General features: G+C 47.7%; 1 protein-coding gene across 3 annotated transcripts in view; it reads left to right on the top strand.

Moving 5' to 3' along the window:
* The window catches only part of TP53INP2 (tumor protein p53 inducible nuclear protein 2), a 56,748-nt gene that overhangs the window by 14,332 nt on the left and 20,293 nt on the right, over positions 1–22,123 (top strand). For 2 of the 3 annotated variants that reach the window (XM_048820721.2, XM_075118833.1), the window contains exon 2: positions 14,204–14,579. In XM_048820721.2, the coding sequence (XP_048676678.1) occupies positions 14,456–14,579 (124 nt within the window). In that variant the 5' untranslated portion in view covers positions 14,204–14,455. Of the gene's footprint in view, positions 1–8,138; positions 8,256–14,203; positions 14,580–22,123 lie in introns of those variants that run through there. The other variant, XM_075118832.1, reaches the window with a different exon arrangement.

Genomic DNA, 22,123 nt, shown 5'->3' with positions numbered 1-22,123 from the left:
TCAGGAATATAGAGCCTTAGATAGTGGCTAAAGCAGTGGTCCGGGAACCAAGAATTTTAGTGTCCGACTCTGCCAAACTCACTGTGTAACTTTGGACATCCAACTTAACCTATCTGTGCCTTGTTCCCCCCCCTACCCCACAAACTGAGAAATAGAGATACCACTTCCCTGCTTGGAGGAAGGTTGAGCATCAGTTAAAGTCTATATTCTAGAGTGTTGGGGTTTTTTTTGTGGGGTTGTTTTTTTTTGGGGGGGGGGAGGGGGGAATGAGATTTCCATTATATACTCAGATGGCCTAATTTATAACTCAGCCCTAAAATTCACACAGGCAAGAAACTTGCTATCTTGGGGGGCAAATCTCTGAGCAAAATGCAGACTTTAGAGCAACAAAAGAGAAGGTCTGTGCTTTCAAACACTCTTCTGTTCTAGGATCTCAGAAAACTCCTAGGTTCTTTAAACCAGAATGCTTTGGGCTATTCGTCTGGTGTTTCCAGAGAGGCCATGTAGAGCTGTGTTGCATCTTACAAAAACCTGGACAAGATTGCCCCTTCACCATGGTATCCAAGTGCATTTTGTTTTTATTCCAGTGATGGACTGATTTTAGACGCATTTCACATGGCTGTAAATTATAAGACAAAAGACTGCCTCCTACTTTGGGCCCCGATTCAGCAATGTACTTAAGCACCTGCTAAGCTTTACGAATATGCTCAAGCCCATCCCTATTTAGCAAAATGCTTCAGCCCATGTTTAAGTTCTGCTGAAGCCAATGAACATGCTTCTGTGCTTTGCAGAAGTAGGGCCCTTGTAAATTAACTCGTAGAGGACCACCAGACTCTTCCTCTTCACAGACTCGACCTAGCTCTCCATCCCCGTCTTCCTCTTGCAGGACCAGTCAGTGTGCAGTAGATTGCAGAATGGGCTAGACGTTAAGTTTGCATGTTGTTCTGCAGCAAACATCAGTTAAAAAAAATAACCTATGGCTGCAATTCAATATGGGACAACTGCCAAGGGAAGTCCACGTGTAGGCCTAAAAGATTGTCAGTGACCTTATAACTTAGGCCATTTTCACAAGCAGTGCAATTTAAGGACACAGCAACCCCCGTGGCCCTGGTTATCAACCAAATTCAACCCCGGTGTAACACCTCTGAAAGTAATGGAGTTACACCAGGGATCAGTTTGGACTTAGAAGTATACTCGTGTACAAACACCATGTTGTTTAACAGTTAAGGCGGCTCAAGATAAACAGCCAGCAACATAAGCAGAAAAGAACCTAAGCAACCAACAGTTACCTTCTGTTGTATAGTCAACAAAACACCGAACCTGTGACAATTGATAGAAGGCATATGACCAGGTCCTCATCCTGCTTAAACCAACTGAGGATCTGGCCCATAACCCTTAACCAAGCCTTTCAACATATTTGTTTTAGATCTTCTCTCCTGATCAGTTTTGTTAATTAGAAGGAAAAATCTTAAGATTTAGAGGGCAATTTAATTGGAGTGATAGAGAGAGAGAGAATTCTCTCTCATTCTCTCACACACATCTATCCATCACTAGGGTTGCCAATCCTCCAGGATTGTCCTGGAGTCTCCAGGAATGAAAGATTATCATGTGATGAAGCCTCCAGGAATACATCCAACCTAAACTGGCAACCCTACGTTCACATCGGGCCACAGATTGGGCTGTGTTAGTTCTAAACTTTCTGTACAACTTGCTCACATGACAGAGGACATGCAAAAAGACATGATAAAGTTTCAGTGCTATATTGCTAGAAGGCGGGGCACAGTTCCATGGTAAAATTCAACTGACTTCTGCTCTTCGCAACATGTGCCTTTAGCAAACGTAGACATATTCATGAGCCTTCAGATGACTTGCTGATGGAATCTAGTACCTGCCATGCTGTAAAGAGGAGCCACCCGCATTAAGCCATTGTAACAAAACCATGGCAACTCAGGAATGATCACTTAGATCTTCCAATGCTGCTGTTGATGGGACCTTAGATCCTCCTGCTGCAAAAGCAAGCTGCACTATGCTTGGTCTACCCTGCACACTTTTGTCAGTATAACTACGTCCACTCCCTCACCCCACAAGGGACACAACTATACTGACCAAACTCCCTATGTAGGCAGTGGTACGTCACCAGGTGGGCACTGCCCATTGACATAGCTATCGCTTCTCAGGGAGGTGGAACACCTACACCCATGGGAGAAGCATTAGATAGAGTAGTCATCAAGCTCTACTGCAACGTGTATGTGTAAACAAGCCCTAAAGCAGGGTTGGATTAAAGCAATCTGGCATCCTAGGTACACCCCTTGCCACACCCCTGTTTGGGCTCCTACTCGCAAGCCATCTGATGGGTTGGTGGGATGGGGTGGGCAGGTTGCCACATCATCTCCTTTGGGGGCCTGCTGGGTCTCCCTGGACCACCCAGGCATCAGGGAGTTCGGGTCTGTCAGGAAGGAGGGGGAATTTGTGCCCCAGCCACCCAGAGGCCTGTGTGGTGTGTGAGGGCTCCGGCAAATACCAACCTAGTACAGCCAGGATGGAGTGGTGGCAACAAGGGACCCCTGGAAAAACCCCAATACCACTCACCTCATTCTCTGCTGGGGCAGCGTTGTTAGGGCTCCTTAGAGCAGCACCTCTGAAATCAACACCGTGGAGACACATAGGGTAGGACACACCTCAGAGCTTTTTTCCAGGCTTCCAGCGCAGTCAAGCAGGCAGCTCTACATCAGTTACGCTCAGGTTGTGTTTTCAGGCTTGTCTTCGCCTCCATGAGAACTAGTCGTTTTCTCCTTTCACCTGAAAGCCGGGAGTCAGACATTGCCTGACTCCATGGCACTCTGCACAGCCTTGTGCCTCAACCCAGCTCTGCATGAAGGAGCTGGACAGGGGATAGCATGCAGATCACCGTTCTCAGACTAACTACAGACATCTCTTGCTGGTGGGCAAGATGCTTCCAGGCTGTGTCCTTGGTCCACTCAGCCTCCCTCCCACTCTGGCAGGGCCTCCTTCACTTTGCTGGCTGCTGTAGCCACTGCATGTGGAGGAGGAGTTGAGGAGCCACTGCTCCTTTCCCTGGGTGTGTGGATGCGGAGCCATGCTGAGGAGCAGCCAGGAGCCACTGAGGAAAGAGCCAAAGGAGAAAGGGAACCAGAGTGAGGAGAGGTGGCTGGATGGGAAAGACTGAGGGGCTAAATAGGAAAGGAGAAGAGAATGAGACATTTTTAGGGGAGGTCCTGAAGAAAGATGCACTTCCCTCTTTCCCTGCACTGAGCTAGACGGAGGGAAAGAGAGAGGAGTGAAAGAAAACCAAACACTAGCTAGGAAGGACGCCCCATGGTAGGAGCAGAAGGAAGGAGTGGGGTGAAGGCTGGGAAAGCAGGTATAATGCAGGATATAGAGTAAACTCAGTTTAAAACAAATTATTCAATAGACACTCAGCAATGTGATATTAGACCCAGGGCATGTGGAGCTATCTGCCTCTGGAGTGTAGCAGATTGGACCAATGCCACACATCACAAAAACAAGAGTCCAGGGAGCAGCTTACAAGCTTTATTTCGTCCTGCCTCCTACACCCTGCAACTTACTAAAATACTGTGGCTGGACTGCTTGGACCTGCCTGTGTCCCATGGACTCACCAGGGGGCTGGCAGCTGCCCCTCTGATCTCCTGACTGGAAGCAGGAGTGCTACAGGCCTGTCCCAAGAAGGGGAGAGCCCTCTTAAGTCAAGCCTCTTTTGGGGCCTGACCCTTTGCCCATTGATGTTAATGGTGCAAGATCATACCCAGGCGGCAGCAGGGGTCTGCCACACGCCCCTAGAAGTCAGGGGAAGACTCCCATTGATTTCAGAGGCTTTGGATCAGGCTCTAAGTCTGTGTGCGCTCCAAAGCAAGGAACCAGCAACCCAAAGTAGGTGGCTCCTCTGAAGGTGGATAAATGCCGGTAGCGTTGAAGCCTGGTTAAAGGAACAACTGCCTGAACTGACAGTGCTAGCAACTGACTCAGCGTTAAGCTCTTAGACTTTCTGGGGCCAGTGTGAGGGCACTGGGGTGTAATCAGAGGCAATGTTCTAGACACCCTGCCCCCCATGCCAATGTTCACACTGCAGAACCACTATGGGGACACCTATAAGAACAGACAAAGGGTGCTGGATTTTTCCACCACTCTTTGGTTGGAAGGAGCCAGTCTCATGAACAAGCTGGATTCATAGGAGTCCAGCATCAGTCTAGTCCACTCAGAAGCGTGGAGGCTCACAAGCCAAAATGCAATAGGTTGGTCTTATTTCCACCCTGAGCAGCTTGGCATGTTCCCTTTCAAGGGCTGGTTATGTGCCAGCTCTGAAGTCCACAGGAGCCCACCATGAACAGCCTCTGTCGTCTGCATCAGGTCAGAATGGGTCAGTTCCTTACCTCTCATGGAAATGGCTTCCCCTTCTCCCCCAGCCAGGCCAAGCACTGTGGGAGAGCCACGTTCAGTTGCATCCCACTCTGCTCAGGAAGTTGGTAGCCAAGGCCTCTCTTTAATGTGAACCACAGATCCTATTCCAACCCTCCCTATGCCCTTCAGAGGAGTTCTGTGCTCCGGACAGGTGCCAACTGCGTTACCCAAGTTGCTACTTCCAGCCCAGTCCACACCATGGCACGAACACAGCTCCTCCCTCCATCGCCTTTTCCAGGGTCACTAAGTAATGGTGTCAGGAGGGAGTTGCTGACTGGACTACGGGCTTAAAATCCTTCACGGCCCTTAATAAGGGCCCAGCTGGGCTCATTGTAAGCAATTTCAAAGGCTGGGATAGAGCAGGTTTTAAAGAGACTCAGGCACTCAGAGACTCAGAGAAGAGTCATTTCACTCACCAACATCCTTTCCTCCCAGCCCCCGTCATTGCTGATCTGAGCTGTCAACAACTGTCACTTCTGATCCAGAACAGTGCTCTGCAGTTATCTAGTGACCTCCAGCTTCAGACATGGGGAGTGGAGGGGGAATTCATCCCAGAGCAGAGGGCCCATACAAGCAACAAGTCACTGCTTACCCCCCGCCCCATGCTGAGGCCTGTTCTGGTGCAGGTTTCACTCTTGAGAGGGCGGTCACTTCTTCCCCCTCGCCCCTGCTTTACAGATGGGGATATGTGTGTGTGGGGCAGGGGGGTTATGCCAATATTTTCAGAAGTGGCCATTGATTTGGGGCATCTGAGTTCCTGAGTGCTCAGCTTGTGCCCCCTGGGAGGTGGTTTGCAGAGCTGTGGAGCACCCACAGCTCTTCAAGTCAGTGGGAGCTAAAGATGCTGAGAACCTCTGCACATCAAGCCCAAACTGTGTCTTAACACCCAACACCTGAGCTGCTCCCCCAGAATCTCCCCCCCCTTTGGAGGACTCAGCAATAAGTGACTTGCCCAAGGTTGCACAGAACCCAGCTCTCCTGACTCATGGACCAATGCGTTCACTGCTGAACCAGCCTTTGCTCTTCCTGCAGCCTCTGCTCAGCTCACCTACCAATGCCATGTGCCTCTGTATGTGGTCATCATGATTGCCTCCCTCACAGTGCTGCACTCTCTGGGCTTTCATTATGCCCCATCATGTCCATATAAAGCACCAGCAGACACTTGACTGACGGGTTTAAGAGGCAGGAGATGGCTCATTGTAAACAAGGAAGTGTTTCTTTTTGGGCTGAATCTTGCCATTGTTCCATGGAAACCCTACGAAGGCAGCAAGAGTTTGTGGGATCAGCCACTAGTGATGGGAAAAGCCAGGAAGACACCAAGTCAGGGACATCTGGGTCAAGTATTAATCTATTTCTGAACGGTTGCCAGAGCGAGATGGTGGTTCTTCCATTGGCCTGGGAATGAGAGCTGGGTTCTCCAATGCTAAGTCCCTGTACGAAGCTGGGTTGGCACTTTCTGTCTCAGCCTCACAATACCCTTATATAGGATTGGTAGATTCACGCTTCTGAAGGACCGTACTGTCTGCATTTGCAGAGTAAACTCATAGAGTGCTAATCCTGGGGCTGATCCTGCAGCATGAGCTCATGGGAGTAATCCCGTACATGTCAGTGGGCCTATTCTGGATAGAGCTCCATCCAAGGAATGTTATATGGATTCTCCTCTTCTCAGTACATGGAGGGACTCCACAATTTAAATGAGACACTCTAATGGTTTGTAACATGCAGAGGGCTGCTACAGGAACTCGAACAGGGACAGCTTGAGTGCATGTGTATTGAGATCAGGAACTAACGTAGACCAAACATGTAGAATCAGGCATGTGATGGTTGGAGATACCAGCAGCTTTGTAGATGAGAGAAGATGGCCCTCTTCTCATAGGGAGAATGACATTGTTACCGGAGTGATGCGAACCTCCTTCTTCCCTAGCTCTACAACCCCGTTTCTCAAATTCTGTAAGACTTGAAGCACAACTTTTTTCTAATTGAAAGCTGAGTTCCACCCATCTCTTGTGTCCTCTCCACTCACCTGCATAGCCATTCCCAACAAGGTGTTTACGTGCCATATTGATTAGCTTTGATGCTGCCAGTTACACAGTGTTCTCCAGCCTTTCATAAACAACGGAGCAAGTCATTAAAGTGCTCCATTGTGCTAGTTAAATAGACTGTGCTTAAGCCGTGCCCCTATCTGGAGACCAGGCCTGAAGGGCATTTGTAGCCAGTGAATGGAAAGCTTCCTGAATGCTTTTTTAAAATAGTTGAATGCAAAAAAGTTCAGCTTTACTGCAGCACCAGGGATCAAGTGCTCCATGGTCAGCAGTTCAGGTGGTTCATATGACCACGTCATGCCTCTGCAGTATTTTCTGTTCCTCTGTGTTAAGTGTGAGCTGTAAGGTGTCTATCAGGTTATTAAATAGGATGAGGTTTAAAGCCCTAGATTTGCAGAAGGCTGAATGTCAACATTTGTGTTGACACAAACCAGGAAAGTGTCAGGTGGCTTTACATCCAGAATGAGTTTATAGACCAAATGCCCACAAACAGGGATGCCAGACCTTAGCCTTCCCAAGGAATGTAGCCCAGAGCCTATGGCAGGGGTCAGGGCAGATTTAAGGGCCAGTCTATACTCCAAAGTGGAACCATGTCAAACAGAGAAACCATATTGTAACTGGCTCCCCCAAAGCAATTACATCTGCACTGGAGATTGGTACTACTAGGGCACAGCAGGCCTTTGCAGCAGATAAGAGGAAGCGGAGTGCAGTGGGCTAAATCCTGGCCCATAGCTCTATCCCGTCCGGACACACAGAGAAGATGGAAAGTGGCTCTAACCGGGCAGCTGGACCTTCATAAGAATAGCCATACTGGGTCAGACCAAAGATCCATCTCGCCCAGTATCCTGTCTTCCAACAGTGGTCAATGCCAAGTGCCTCAAAGGAAATGAGCGGAACAGGTAATCACCAAGTGATCCACGTCCTGTCACTCATTCCCAGCTTCTGGCAAACAAAGGCTAGGGACACCATCCCTGCCCATCCTGGCTATCCATTGATGGACCTATCCTCCATGAACTTATCTAGTTCTTTTTTGAACCCTGTTATAGTCTTGGCCTTCACAACATCCTCTGGCAAGGAGTTCCACAGGTTGACTCTGCATTGTGTGAAAAAATACTTCCTTTTGTTTGTTATAAAATGATGAGGAGCAGGTTTAAATGTATAGTTGGGATTATATTTTTCAATATGCATTACTTTGTCAGGTAGTCTGCTGTACACTATGTTACTTGATTTACTGTACCTGGGAGAGGTGTGCATACATGGGTCTATACCTGGGACTCAGCCTAAGGTCCTGTGGCCACAGCATTTGCCCGAGAGCTGTGCTTCAGTCTCTCAGCTTTGTTATGTTTCTAGCCCTCATAGTTGAGAAGAAAGCCTTGAAAGTGTGAACTGAGTGTAACTGGTGCAATATTATCTTTCCGAGCCTGCAAGATTCACCACAATGACCTAGAAGTCCGTGTACAAAAATCCACATTCGATTTTTTTTTTTTAAAAGAGAGATGAGGCTACTCTAAAACAAGTTGAATTTACTAACACAAGAGGTCCTGCCTTCTTCATTTCCATGCTTAGTACATTAAGCCTCTGTTTGTAAATATTTAGATGAAGTGCTGCAGAATTTCCAGCCTACTGCACCAGAGCACCTCAGAATCCTGGAATCTTGTTACATCTAGATCTAGCTCATCTCAGACTACCCCGGTACTTACTGCATGCTCGGTGGTTTCATGTGGGCCAACAACCCACCTCTAAGAAAGCACTGCACCCTGCAATAGCTCAGTCCAGGTTGGTACCATAACCCCCCCCCCCATAAATGTACAAATATATCAAACCATGGCCACAGATTCTCCATTGTTGGTGAGCCTTAAATATAGAACCTTAGCACCACACACTCCAGCCCCTACCACATGAGCTAGAAAGCCAGCTTGTAGGAGAGTCACGGTTCACTGAACCTCATTACGGACCTGATCCAGAGCCCATGAAGGTCAATGGAAGTCTCTCAGTGGTCTTTGAATCAGGTTGCTTAAGAGGAGAGGCAATGCAGTGGTAGTGGAGGTTGCTCAGGTGAAGGGACAGCTCACCTGGGGTTTGACTGTGCAGGAGAGGTGGTAAGCGTGGAACGAGAAAAGCACTGAGCTGCTGCCCAGTTGCTCTTGCAGCCCCAACTCTGGCTGCACATGCTCAGGAAGAGGCTCTGAAGAGCTGCTTTGCAGGCAGGGCAGGCTGTAAGTAACATGTTCTGGGGCCAGACACTAGCAAGGGACAGGGACACCATCAGGCCAGCGTGTTACACAAAGCTGTTGTGGGATGGCTGGTTACACAAGCCATTTACCACTTCTGTCCCCCAGATCTTTGTGTTAGCAGCTTTCAGGTCACTCTGCCTCAGAAGGGATAAGGGCCAGTGCCTCACCTTCACCTGCTTAGAGTACCCACTTCCCTTCAGGTCCACCATCTCCCTCGGCAGAATGGGTGGGTTGGTGCACTGGGATCTCTGGTTATTTCATAAGCTCCCCTTCGCAGGGATGCGGGGGTGGGGGTGGGGCGCAAGGAACAAGAGAGTTCACACAAGGCATAGAAACAAGTTCTGTCACTTGCTGTCATAGCCTCAGTGGTCTGTCTGGCCCTCTTCACACCCAAATGTCTATCACCTGAGGGGCACTGGTTTAGTCCTTGGCCTCTCAATGCGAGGACTCCCCATGCCTCAGGGCTGGGCTGCCATTCTGCTCAAGAGTCCTTCTCACCCTCTCCCCTGCCTCAACAGTCCCTCAGCCCTGGATGAGAAGCTCCAACAAGTCACTCTGCAGGCAGGGGTCCCTCACAGCCTTTTCCCTAGGCCTGTAGTCCGTCCACCACCCTTGGCCAGCGTTGTCTACTCACCCCTCCAGGAGGCACAACTGAAGGTGCAGGGGAGTCTGCTCCCTCCCTCTACACCAGGCTCCAGCTCTGAGGCCCTAAATAAGGGAACAGCCATCTACTCCAAAGTCTTCCATCCCCACAACTGTCCCCTCAGGTCTGCTTCCCACACTGCGCAGGTGGGGCCTCTTTGGCGTTTACTTCAGGCCTTCTTCCCACCACACTTCCCTAAGTCTGCCCCAGACCCTTCCTGGCTAAGCCCCCGTCACGTTCTGCCCTCAGGTCTCTCTCCACAGAAATGGGGGGGGGGGGGGAGGTTAGACCAGGCAGCATTTTTAATAGCAAGAACGGCATCCAGCCCGATCATCAGACCCAGCCACGTGACCCCACTCCTATGCGGGATTCAGGGAACCCCAAACACAAGGGCCCCAATTCCCTTTGAGGGGCAGCTCACCCTATGACAGCCACCTTCTCAAGCTAGAGTCCTCACTTGCACAAACATATGCATGCAAAGCAGGGAAATACATGCAGAACTGTGTCTTGTGGATGCAACTTCAATTTCCCAAAATCTAGCCCCGACGTGGTTTTAAATTAACTTTTAATCCCTGTTTTTGTCTCATTTGAATGTTTTTTTCCTATTAATACGTCACACCTCCCTTCTGTAGGTCTTCAAGATCTTTATTGACAATAATAAAGTTCACCTCACCCCCCCTCCAAGTTAGAGAATTAGTTTCCCCATCAGTAAAATTGGGATGATAACAAGGCATAATATGGTGAAATGCCCTGCCCAGGGCTAGAGGCAGGAACTGAACAATGATTGCCTGGCTCTGAACACTATGCTGTAATCACTAGACAATGCTTCCTCCCAGATCTAGAAAGAGACAGACAAACTCAAGTATTCAGCATTGGAGTGTAACTCTGTTTATTTGACCTTCTCTCCCCTTTAACGTAATGGAGTTGTCAGAGGTTGTTCTGAAGGAGCCAATTCTATGCTGTGCCCCCAGGAGATGCAGCCACGGGGAAGAGGCGAGGGAAAGGTGGCATTAAGTCATCTTTACACCCTCTGAACTCTGTGGTGTTCAAAGGATTCAAATGACCCCTGATATAAATGAGAGCAGCCCCAGCTGTTTAAGTTATCGCAGTCCTTGAGCTGCCTATAGACTGTAGTGCACCCCAGAGTCCCTGGAGCATTACAGGCCTGGCCGAGTCTCATTCCTAAGCTGTTCTCTCACCTTCTTTTGTCTTTCCGTTCAGTTTGTCTCCTCCTAAAACCATCACATGCAAAAAAAACCAAACCACCAGGATAGTCCCACAAGTTCCATCAGGACATTGACAAACCACCACTCATTTCTCTCTGCTTGGGCATTAGACCCTTTCCCCTAGCCCCTTTGTCTTGTTTATTTAAATGATAAGCTGCTTGGGGCAGGGACGGGACTACTTTGTTTGTCCTAGTACAATGGGGCATTGATCATGGCTGGTCTCAAGGCACTACCATAATAGACAATATCCCAGGGTTTGGCACAGGGGCATATTGGGGCGGCTTATGGCAGGCCAGTTCTTGCCCAGCCACCTGGGACACATTAACTGGCCCTTTGCTCTGCCAGAGGAGCCAGACCTTGTCTCAGTTGTTCATAGCGTAGCCGAGACTCTGCTCTATTCTGCTACGTAGTTTATTGATTTGGGAAGAATATGTATGACAAGGTTTGTATTACACACCAAGGTCGTTGTAGAACTTGACTATAACATCACTGTAGCGAACTAGCTCATGGGCTTTTTGTCGGGTTATTTTCTTCTTACTACTATACAGAATTCTAATTACATGCACAAAACCGCATTACAAGAGTGGTATTAAAGTAGCATAGCCAAGATTGCAGTAGCTAGGAAATGCCAGGCATTGCCTATGCATTTCCTGTCACCTCCTCATAGCCTGGGAAGGTGCTGCAACTCCCCTGCCTTAGTTTCCCTTCACTCAGAGCTCCTCAAATACTCCACACAGGCCAGAGGTATCAAAACAAAATGTGTCTCCCTTCTGGGGTCCTCCCCCAGTCAAGGGATCCCACAGCCCTCCACCAGAGGCTGTCCTCTGCTCCAGGCCAGCTTCTTCCAGCTGGCCCCTCTATCTTCCTCTACTCCAGCTCCCCCTGGCCCTACACAAGCAGCAGAGACTCACAAAATAAGCTCAAAAGGAAGAGTCCTCACCCTGCGTCTAGCTAGCAGAGCCTCTCCGTCCCAAGGGTCTGTCTTCCTGCTCACCAGCAGCAACTCCTCAACTTCACCCACAGAAACCTTCTTCTTCTCTATAGCCATCTGGTAGCCCAGGCCTCTTCCTTATCCACCAGAGACCTGATCCAGTGTGGTGGCCCACAGGTCACATGACTTGGTTAATTTTCCCAACCTGGGGAGGAGAGTTGGCCCCCAGTCTCCTTGCCCAGCTAGTCCCAGTTCCTTTCTTCCTTCCTGGTTCCTTGTCCAATCGCTCTCTTTCCCTCCTCTGGCCTCCAATCTCCCCCCGCCACGTTCTCCACCTCCACAGGCTCCTGGTCCCAGTCTCACCCTGCAATCTCAGTGTGCCTCCTCCCGGCCACTCCCATTTCTCCCCCTGTGCCCCAGCTCATCAGCAGATCCGTCTCAACCCCTCCTTCCTCCACCCCACAGGTTCTCAGTCCTAGTCTCCGTGCCAGGCAGTCTGACTCTTTCCTCTGGATCCTTATCCGGTCTCCGTCTCCACCCCACCCCAAGCTCTCTCTTTGATCTCCCCAGCTCCCAGGCCTAGTCTCCTTGCCCAGCCAGACCCAGCCTTCTTGTCTGATTCCCACTCCCAGTTTCCCTCCCACCCCAGGCCCCAGTTTCTCACTCAGCCCTGCCAACCTGTATTTAGTCTCCCCCTTCCCCCAGCTCCTTGGCCCACCTCCCCCCCGACATTGAATGAGGCAGCTTCCTCTTCCACACTGTTCCTTTCTGTCCAAGGTATGAATGCAAATGCAATGGAGATGGGCCAGCACACACATGCTTTTGGTTCTGCAAAACCCCATTGGTTCATTTTCTTTCCAAACCCAGGGTGTCTTGGATGTGGGTCCAATTTATATCAGCCTGAAAAATCTGGGCAAGAGGGTGGTCAGATTAGTGGCTATGCCATGTTTTCTGCACTCCAGCAGGGAAAGGGCTGCTTTGAGGGCATGGAGCAATGAAGCACTTTTCCTGCAATCTTTCATTACTCATTGTTCCCAGGGTAGATAAATATTAAATTAAAACCCACCCCATCCAACCACAGGGACCTCATCCCTTAGCACAGCCATTGGTAGAGGTAGTTAGCTCTTGGGCAGCAGCCTATCCAGTGGAGAGAGCAATGGACTAGGAATTGGGAAGTCTGTTCTCACTTCTGTCACTTAGCAGCTCTATGCCTCAGTTTCCCCAGCTGTAAAATGGGGATAATGATACACAGCTTTGCAAAGTGTTTTGAGGTCTAAATATTTATTAGAGCTGGACAGAACTGGTGGACTGACTCAAAACATTTCAGTGAAAAATGGGGAGAACATGGCTATTTGTAGTTGCTATTTATTATTTCCTTGTGTGAAGCTACTTCTCTGTCTGCAAAAGAGACATTCAGCCAGTTTAACAATCCTGCCGGCTGAGATTTACAGGCCAGGAGTTGCCTGTCAGTAGATGCCTGCTCCAGGTGTATATATTTAGTGTCTCGTCTGTTTCCTCTTGATAAGAGGTGAATTCTGTTGACCAAACCCCAAGACCTAATTCTAATCAGCTTCCCAATAGGATCATGCCGTTATGTCCTTTCAAATCCCTTTCCAGTTTTTCATCTGCTGCCACAGATTCTGCTGTGTAAATCTGGAGTAACTCCATTGAAATCAACAGGCTCCAGATTTATGCCAGGGGGATGGAGATCAGAACGTGGCTCAGGGTCTAATTTCCACCACTGTAATTAAGATTTATTGGACCCCCCTCCCTCCAACACCTCCAACTCTCACCCAAGTAGGAGCACACAGTTGGAAGACACGAGGATGTGCATGACTCAAGAGGTGACTATCCCCCCCAGTAGCTGTGAACCAAACCTTAATCCTTGTTTGGTTAACTCACCGTGGGGGAAAGGGATAGAGGGTGGCCTGGTCATTTTCACTGCCTTTTGGCTTCCTGCTGCTGCACAGAGGAAGCAGCACTGACATAATACAGGAAAGTCTGTTCTCATGCGTTTTCCAGCCCAGCTCTGCAGTTAGGACTGCATCATGTGCTCCGTGTGACCATCTGAACTCTTGAGTGTTTGTCCAGTCCAGCCCCTTTGCCCATTCCTAGCTTTTCATAATGATAATATTTGCCACGATATCATACTTTTCACCCCTAGATCTCACAACACTTTTCACAGATGGGCAAGTGTCAACAGCCCCATTTTACAGAGGGAACTGAGGCACAGCAAGGGAAAGTGACTTGCCCGAGGTCACACAGCAGATCAGTGGCGAGTATTAGAACCCAGGTCTCCTGACTTACAGTCTGCTCATCGCTTATTCCTTATATAGTGCCAGAGAGCTAGACTGCACTTTGCAAACTCTGTGCGAGCATCAGTACTAGGCTGGTTTGTTTGCTTTCGAGGAAAATAGGTCAAAATGAATAAAAGCAAAAGGGAGTGAGGGGAAGGTTATTGCTTGAGGCACGGGGAGGGGAAGGGGAACGCTGAGTGAACTCGGCATTGCAGGAGGTGTCTGGGTGGTAAAAGGGTGATGCTATCAGAGAACAAGGGGCTGCAGCGACTTGTCCTTGAGATCCACATCAGGGTTTCTTCTCCCTCCTCCCTGCAGCCCATCTGAATCCCTCGTGATGCAGGAAGCTTTGGGTTTCCACAGGGCATGAATGAATTTCTCCTTTCTTTGCAGGCCTTTGCACTGAAGCCAAGTGAAGAACCTCATGATTGCACTATACATAACTAGACTCAGCTAAGCTTTCGCTAGGAAGGAAGGGGTTCCTGCCCTTCGGAAGGACTCGCCCACCCAGACAGGACTCTTAAGCGTCACTCTCCCACCCGGCACCACCAGCAACGTCCATCTCCATCTCTGAGGCAGGCACTGGACACTGGGTTTTCCCTCTCTCTTCCCATCAAAGCTCACCTTGGAAACCATTCCCCAGCCATGTTCCAACGCCTCACCAGCCTCTTCTTCAGTGACAGCAGCACACCCGAGGGCCTGGAGGAACCCAAACCCTTTGTCTCTGAGGAGGAAGAAGAGGATGGATGGCTCATTATTGACCTTCCAGGTGAGAAAAGCAGAGGGCGGGAGAGGGGGGGGCACCACTTAAGAGGCCTCTTGTTTCACCATAGGCCTAATAATGAGTGAACAACTTCAGATAATATCCATCCCTTCCCACCCCTGCCTCTGAAGCTTTGACCCAAGCCCCAGCTGAACCTCCAAGGTTCTGAAGGGTCTGGTTAACTGCCCCCCATGCCCCATTATTATCTTTCATCCTTACTCTTCCTCTGGCCAAGGCAGGTCCCACTTCCAGGTCAGTGAGAGGAAGGGTGGTTCAGTGGTTAGAGTGCTAGTGTAGGATTTGGGAGGTCTGGGTTCAAGCCCCTGCACCCCAACAGACTTCCTGCGTGACCTTGAGCAAGTCACTTAGTCTCTCTGTGCCTCAGGCTGCCAGGGGTGTTGCGGGGCTAGCTAAATATTATGAGATGCTGTGGTGATGGAGGCCACGCATGTACAGGAGAGAGCTGATGGGCACTGGAGGGGTAGCTTGCCCTGCTGCTATCTGGGCTACATATGGAAAAGCAAAGCACCTCATGGCGAAAGTACTTTAGGTTGGTACCGCGGTCGTTCCCAGCCCTACAGCTCACAGTAGTGACGCTGCAGCCCTTGGGGCTGTAGTAACCCTGTGGACTTTGAGGATTACACAGCTGTGAGTGCTGGACCTTGCGACGTGTCTCTTTTGCAGTGCCTGGAGGGGGTGTTTGAAGGAGACAAGAAGAATGAGGGGAATTTCACCCAACACATGTGCTCTGAGTATGCGGAGAGAATGTGGGTTTCTCTCCCTATCTGCCCTGCCCCACTATCCCTCTGCTGGTTATAAATCATCTGGAGGCTAGTGCTGCAGGAGTTACCTCCAAGGGGTGTGAGGAGAGGAGACCTTCAGGATCTGGAGAGCAGCTGGGAGCCTGGGATCAACCCCACTAAAGCTGACAGTGCCACACACCACCTGCTCCTGGTTTGTTTGCTTGGAGAGTTCCTAGCACGGCACCGAATTGCAAAGCAAGAGGCTGGAGTTACGCTTCTAACTTCACTGCCAAGCCAAACACGGTGAATCTGGAATCAGTCATTCGATCGCTCTCCTAAACTGACCCAATCAAGAGCAACAATCTGGGTTGGACACTCTGCAGCTGGGTCATTCAGGATTGCGCAAGAGAAAGCTGCAAGCTCCCAGTGGCATTACTATCACAGAGAGCGAGAGCATGCAGGCAAAGTGCCAAGGGATCTCTCACCCGCGCTGGGGATGCCCAGAAAGCATTTTCAGGTTAGCATCTTGCCTGAAGGATGAACATCCAAAGGATTCTGAAACCCATCCAGAAATCGAGGCCCCCGCTAATTCACATACAAATCAATTGGGCAAAGGTTCTGAGGTATTAACTTTACCTGTACGATGAGCCCTCTGTTGGGTGTAATCTGATTTAAAAGGTTACCGAAGATCTCTTTATGTTCGTTTAATCAAAGAGTATTTTACCCTGGTGACCTAACACAAACTCATTTGGCACTTACTTGTTTGTGGACTGTTCTCCCAGAGTTGGGAACAGACATGAAGGATACGGAGAATGCCCATCCTCTCCCATGACCCTTTTAAAAACCAGTGTCTTATTGAAAGCTAATGTTTCCCAGGCCTTTCATTTCTTATTGCTTTGTTCATTTAATAAGAAACAAATTTTAAGATTGGAAAATACTGTTGTTTTTGCCAATATGTTTGGTTTTTTACCCTATTTTCATTTTCCAAGCCATTGGGAGCGAAGCATGATTTAAGAACAGATAGAAAGTTTGGCTGCACCCCACAGTTAGAATTTATATATTTTATCCAAGCCTCTTAATTAAATTGTTGTGCCCAGAGCAAACTGTGAACACAAATGAGTAGTGTGTAAATACTTATCTGCCAAATTTGGGGGTACAAATGGGTGTCTAAGAGCTGCCAGCTGCCCAGGTAGTTTGTTGTGGGCAAAACGTTGTGATCAAAGTTCGTGGGCCAAGTTGCTCCTGGGGCAACAAATGATTCTATCTCTGACCAGAGACTCTATCAACTCAAAGTCACAGATCTGAGTCTTCTTAATTTCGTGACATATTGCTCTATAGTATCATCAGTTTTTGCATGCATGTAAAAAAATGGTCTCTCTCAAAGGTTTTATTCCTTTTTGGCATGCAATGTTCCTCAGATTTAGTCAGTATTTTATTTAACTCCATGCTTTCACCATCTTCAAACATTCATTTGTGGCATTAAAGCCAATGTGTTAAGAGAGAGACTGCTCTGTGAAGGAGATTTAACTTTAGAAAAATTCTCCAGATATGCAGGGCAGCAGAAGCTGTGAAAGCACAAGCTAAAGAGCTGGATTCACCAGAAGAGGTGATCCATGTATTAAGTACAAAAGAATATAGCTAGAATAGGTCAAATCAGAAAGTGGAACTACTTGTTATGAAAACCACTGCTAGGGGGAAGACTGGGTACAAACTGTCATGTGGAAGGTGTGGATCACAGCATGGCCCCAAATAGTGTGTTGCCTTTGGGAAATGCTGTCATAAATGTGGGGCAAATAATCATTTTGCAAAATGCTGCAGATGCCAAATGCAGAAAGCATTCGGCTGAAGACAACATGATTGAGGAATTTTTCATAAACATACTGAAATCAAGCAAGCCTGATGAAAGGGACTGGATACTGCCTATGACAGTGAATGGAACGATTATTCCACTGAAACTGAACACAGGAGCTCAGGTTAACATTCCGTCTGAACAAGATCATGAGAGACTGAAGATAAGGCCAAAACTGGAACCAACAAAAATAAAAGTAGCTGGTTATTCTGGAACAAATATACCAGTGAAGGGGAGGTGCATTGCTAGCATCAACCATAAAAACACCACGTACTGGCTCCCATTCATTGTTGTGCCAAAGGAGGTGACACCAGTTTTAGGCCTGGCTGAAGTTGAAAAACTCAGTCTGACAAAACAGGTGCTCTCACTACATGATCGTACCGTACCTGGCTAGGAGGCACTCTTTTGGAAATACCATGATCTGTTCCAAGAGCTGGGCTGCTTGCAGGGTGAACATACAATTCGGATAAACAAGGAAGTCCCTCCAGTTGTCCATCCATGTAGAAAAGTGCCATTTGCACTCTGTGATAAACTCAAGATTGAGCTTGCAAGGATGGAAGCAACGCAAGTAAGACAAAAAATTGAGGAGCCAACAGAATGGGTGAGCTCGCTGGACATTGTGGAGAAAAGGAATGGCCACCTACGCATATGCTTAGAACCTAGAGCCCTCAAAAAGGCTATAATAAGAGAACATTTCAAACTACCAACCAGAGAAGAGATTATGGCTCAATTTGCAAATGCACAATATTTCAGCAGAGGGGGCTGGAATAATTTGTATAGTGGGGGTGCTGAGAGCCATTGAAACAAACTGTAAACCCTGTATATGATGGAAACCACTTCAAGCCTGGGCGTGCAACAGCACTCCCAGCACCCCTAGTTCCAGCACCTATGTTTCAGTAAATTGGATGCATCCTCAGGATTTTGGCAGCTAAAATTAACTGAAGAACACTCAAAATTATGCACATTTAATACCCCATTTGGAAGATATACATTCTTACGCTTACCCTTTAGCAAAGCTTCAGCCCCAGAAGTGTACCACAAAACCATACGTATGATCTATGAATGTATTAATGGTGTTGACACCTCAATGGATGATATCATCATCTGGGGCTCAGCGTAAAAGGACTTTGGGAAGTACTGGATGCAACTGCAGCTGCAAACCTCAAACTAAACAGGGAGAAATGTGTTTTAGGGGTTACAGAACTGACTTTTGTTGGGGATGTTATTTCCAATGAAGGTATAAAACTTGATAAGAGGAAGATTTCAGCCATTGAAATGATGCCACATCCCCAGTTGAAGAAAGATGTCCAGCAGTTCTTGGGAATGGTGAATTATCATGGAAAGTTCATACCTAACCTATCTACAAAAGCAGCAGCTTTGAGAAAACTCCTAGAGAATAAAAATGAATGGTGTTGGGGTGCAGAACAGGAGGAATCATGGGAAGGTTTAAAACAACAACTGATACAAAAACCAGTGTTGAAATTCTATGCACCAGAAAGCCCTATTAAAATCTCAGCAGATGCTTCACAGTCTGGGTTAGGTGCCATGATTTTACAGAAGTATGAGGATTGTTGGCAACCAGTGGCATATGCATCCCAATCACAGACTGAGGCAGAAACCAGATATGCACAGATTGAGAAGGAGCTTTTAGAAATATTGTTTGCCTGTGAGAGATTCAATCAGTATATTTATGGACAGACAGTGGAAGTTGAAATGGACCATAAGCCCTTGATAGAGTTATTTAGTGAACCGCTAAATGATTGTACCTTAAGGATTCAAAGAATGATGGTAAAGCTGCAAAAGTATGATTTGATTGTGACCTACATGCCCAGTAAATTCACGTTCACTGCAGATGCACTTTCCAGAGCAGTGCCTCCCACGAAACCAGAGAAGACTTTAGAGACAGAGATACAAATCTATGTAGATCTGATTATAAAGTCAGTTCCCGCAGCTAACAGGAAACTGCGCCAAATAAGAGGGGAAACAGAGAAAGATGAATCACTGGGGCTAATAAAAGAAGTGATCGTTAAAGAGTGGCCTGAAAAAGTAAGGCATTGCTGTCCAAGTATGAGGGACTATTGAAATGGCAGACATGAACATCCTCTGATAGATGGCGTGATTTTCAAGGGCAGTAAGGTCGTAATTCCAATGAACCGCCAAAAAGAAATGCTACAGAAGATCCACGAGGGTCATTTATGAATTGTTAAGTGCAAACAACGAGCACAAGAAGTGCTGTATTGGCCGTGGATCAATCACGGCATTACTAATTTGGTAGGAAACTGCTTTTCCTGCTTGAAATACAAGCCATGTCAACCAGCAGAGCCTCCGAGACCTCATCCAGTTCCACAAAGGCCTTATGAGAAGGTTTGCGCTGATTTATTTACCTGGCAATTAAAGGATTATTTAATAATCCCAGATTATTATTCTCTGTATCTAGAAATTCACTCACTGCACCGTACTAATAGTAAGTCAGTGATAGTCAGCATGAAGGGAATCTTCTCCAGACATGGATTCCAGATGAAATCTTTAGTGATAATAGGCTGCAATTTTCCAGGGCAGATTTTAGACAATTTTGTCATAAATTGGAATTTTCATCACAAAACATCAAGTCCAAACAATCCCCCATCAGACGGACTTGTGGAAAGGTCTATATGGACAGTAAAGAACCTTATGAAAAAGATTTTTAACAGTGGGGGTGATTTGTATAAAGCTGTACTGGTTTACTGAAGTACACCTCTGGAGAATGGCTTTTCTCCAGTTCAGCGGTTAACGGGAAGAAGGATCAGACCTAATTTACCAATCACTGATAACTTGCTGAAATCTCATAACAATGAAACCATATGGAAGGTGAAAGAAAATCATAAATGGAAGCAGATATTTTATTTTGACAAAAGGGTCTGTGACCTCCCCTCTCCTAACCCAGGTGATAGAGTGTGCCTGAGGAATCACACCTCTATTGGGGCCAAAGAGGTAACATTAAAGAACAGCTGCATCCAAGGTCTTAGGTGTTCCAGACAGACCAGGAGGACACATTTTGACAGTAATCGAAGGGATCTAAGACTAATCCCAGAAAGTTCCAAAACATTGACAGTCAATGTGGACTTTGGCATTTCCCAACTGACTGATCATTTATCATCAATGGGAGAAGGAGAAACAGGCTGGAAGCAAGAGAACAACTCAGCCTCTAATGAAAGGCTGATACTGAGAAGATCAGAGAAGGAGATTAAACATCCTGAAAGACTCAGAGACTTGCCAACCTGTCAGGAGAAGGGGTATTTGAGGAAAGTCAGTGGTAAAGACTCACTCCACAGTGATGTGCTGGTAATCTCTTCTCTCTAGATAGTTGACATATTGGTTTATGGAAATGTACTAGATGGGCTGCGAATTTAATGCATGTGTTATTAGATAGTCGTTAACTGTTTATATATATGGATAGAAGAGCTAATTGGGCTTTTTTAAGAGGGAAGATGTAGAGATATGTTTGTGGAAGATTATAATTTAGAGACACTCCCTTATAAGGGACAGTATTATGAATAGAGGAATTTAGAGGTGTGCCCTGGAAGCTGGGGTTGAGAACCCAGTGCAGCTGTGCACAGCAGTTCACCACAGAAGTTCTCCAGTTTATTTGATTCCTTTTTCATTCACTGGTTTGTTGTTTAATGAACCCCAAGCTCATTACATGCATCAGCTGATCTCTGTCGGGATGGTGCACAATGGAGGCTCTCAGAAATCATGCTTCCCCTCCCCCGGAAGCTCTGGCACTGCCCACAGGTTACTGGGCTAGATGGACCATTGGTCCAACCCAATATGGCACTTCTTGTGCGCTTATGAAGGCAGTTTTGTTCGCCTAGAAGTGAAACTATTCCCAACACCGCTTCAGGCCGCACGATGGCTGGCAGTCCTTTGCAGCAGTGATTGGGAATAGTTTCACTTCTAAGGCCATTTTGTTCCCCTAGAAGTGAAAGTGAAACTATTCTCAACACAGCTTCAGGCCACGCTGCCGTGTCTAGGTGATAACACTGAGTCGCACTTAGAGATTGCTATTTAAGGTTTACCATTTTCAGCCCTGACCTTGCCCACAGCAGTTGTCAGCAGCAGGTCCAGGGAGACGGGGCTTCTCCATCTTAATTAAAATGGTTTGTGCCTTTTCATTTTGGCGGTAGATCAGCTCACTCAGCCATTTGCAATGACTGCTTAGGACCGTTTGCACAACTTAAGCAGAGAACTTGAGAAACAACCCTCTGTGCACTGCCTTTCTATTCCTGCCGCTGCCTCGGCAGCCTCTTTATTACCAGAGTTACTCTTCCTTTTCAGATATTTTTAGATATCCTGGAAAGAGACTAAGAATAAAGCTACCAACTGGCACAAAGAGCAAGTCCTGGTTGTCTTATCATCAGGGCACCCTTTGCTTGATGGAAGGAGACTGAAGAGAACTAGTTTCTCTAACCGTGAGCTAGACCCCTGGGATCAGGTGTTGCCCCTCCCTCAGAAGTATTGGGCTGGCCTCGCTCTTATGAAAGTGCCCAGGTGGTGGTGATGGGTCTAAAAGCCACAGCACGGATGAGACTTTAACCTTCCCTCCCAGTTTTTTAGCAAGCACTGACATTTGACACCAGAAACAAGCTGGAACAGGGCGACCAGATTTTTCCAAGTGAGAAACTGGGCTACATGTCTTGGGAAGGAGGAGACAGTGTAGTGCATGGCTCGGAGAGCGTTCCTGGGGAATCAAGAGGGTGTACATGGGACTGCGGTGGGCAAGGACTGACTGGGAGGCTGGTCTGGCCTGCAAATGCCCGATGATTCCTTGGTTCTGTGGGATGTCTGATGACTCATTGGGTGGAGGAGGTGAGGTCTGCAGCATGTGGGGAGGTCTCTGAGGCAACCAGGCTCAGCCACCCTGCTGTGAGTGTCTCTGGCTCAGCCAGAAGCTCCTGCAGGTAGCCTAAGCCTGTGATGGT

This window comes from Caretta caretta, chromosome 13 (genome assembly GCF_965140235.1).
Source record: "Caretta caretta isolate rCarCar2 chromosome 13, rCarCar1.hap1, whole genome shotgun sequence".
Taxonomy (NCBI): Eukaryota; Metazoa; Chordata; order Testudines; family Cheloniidae; genus Caretta; species Caretta caretta.
Note: the sequence above shows the minus strand (reverse complement) of the source record. Positions and strands in the feature narration are given on the sequence as shown.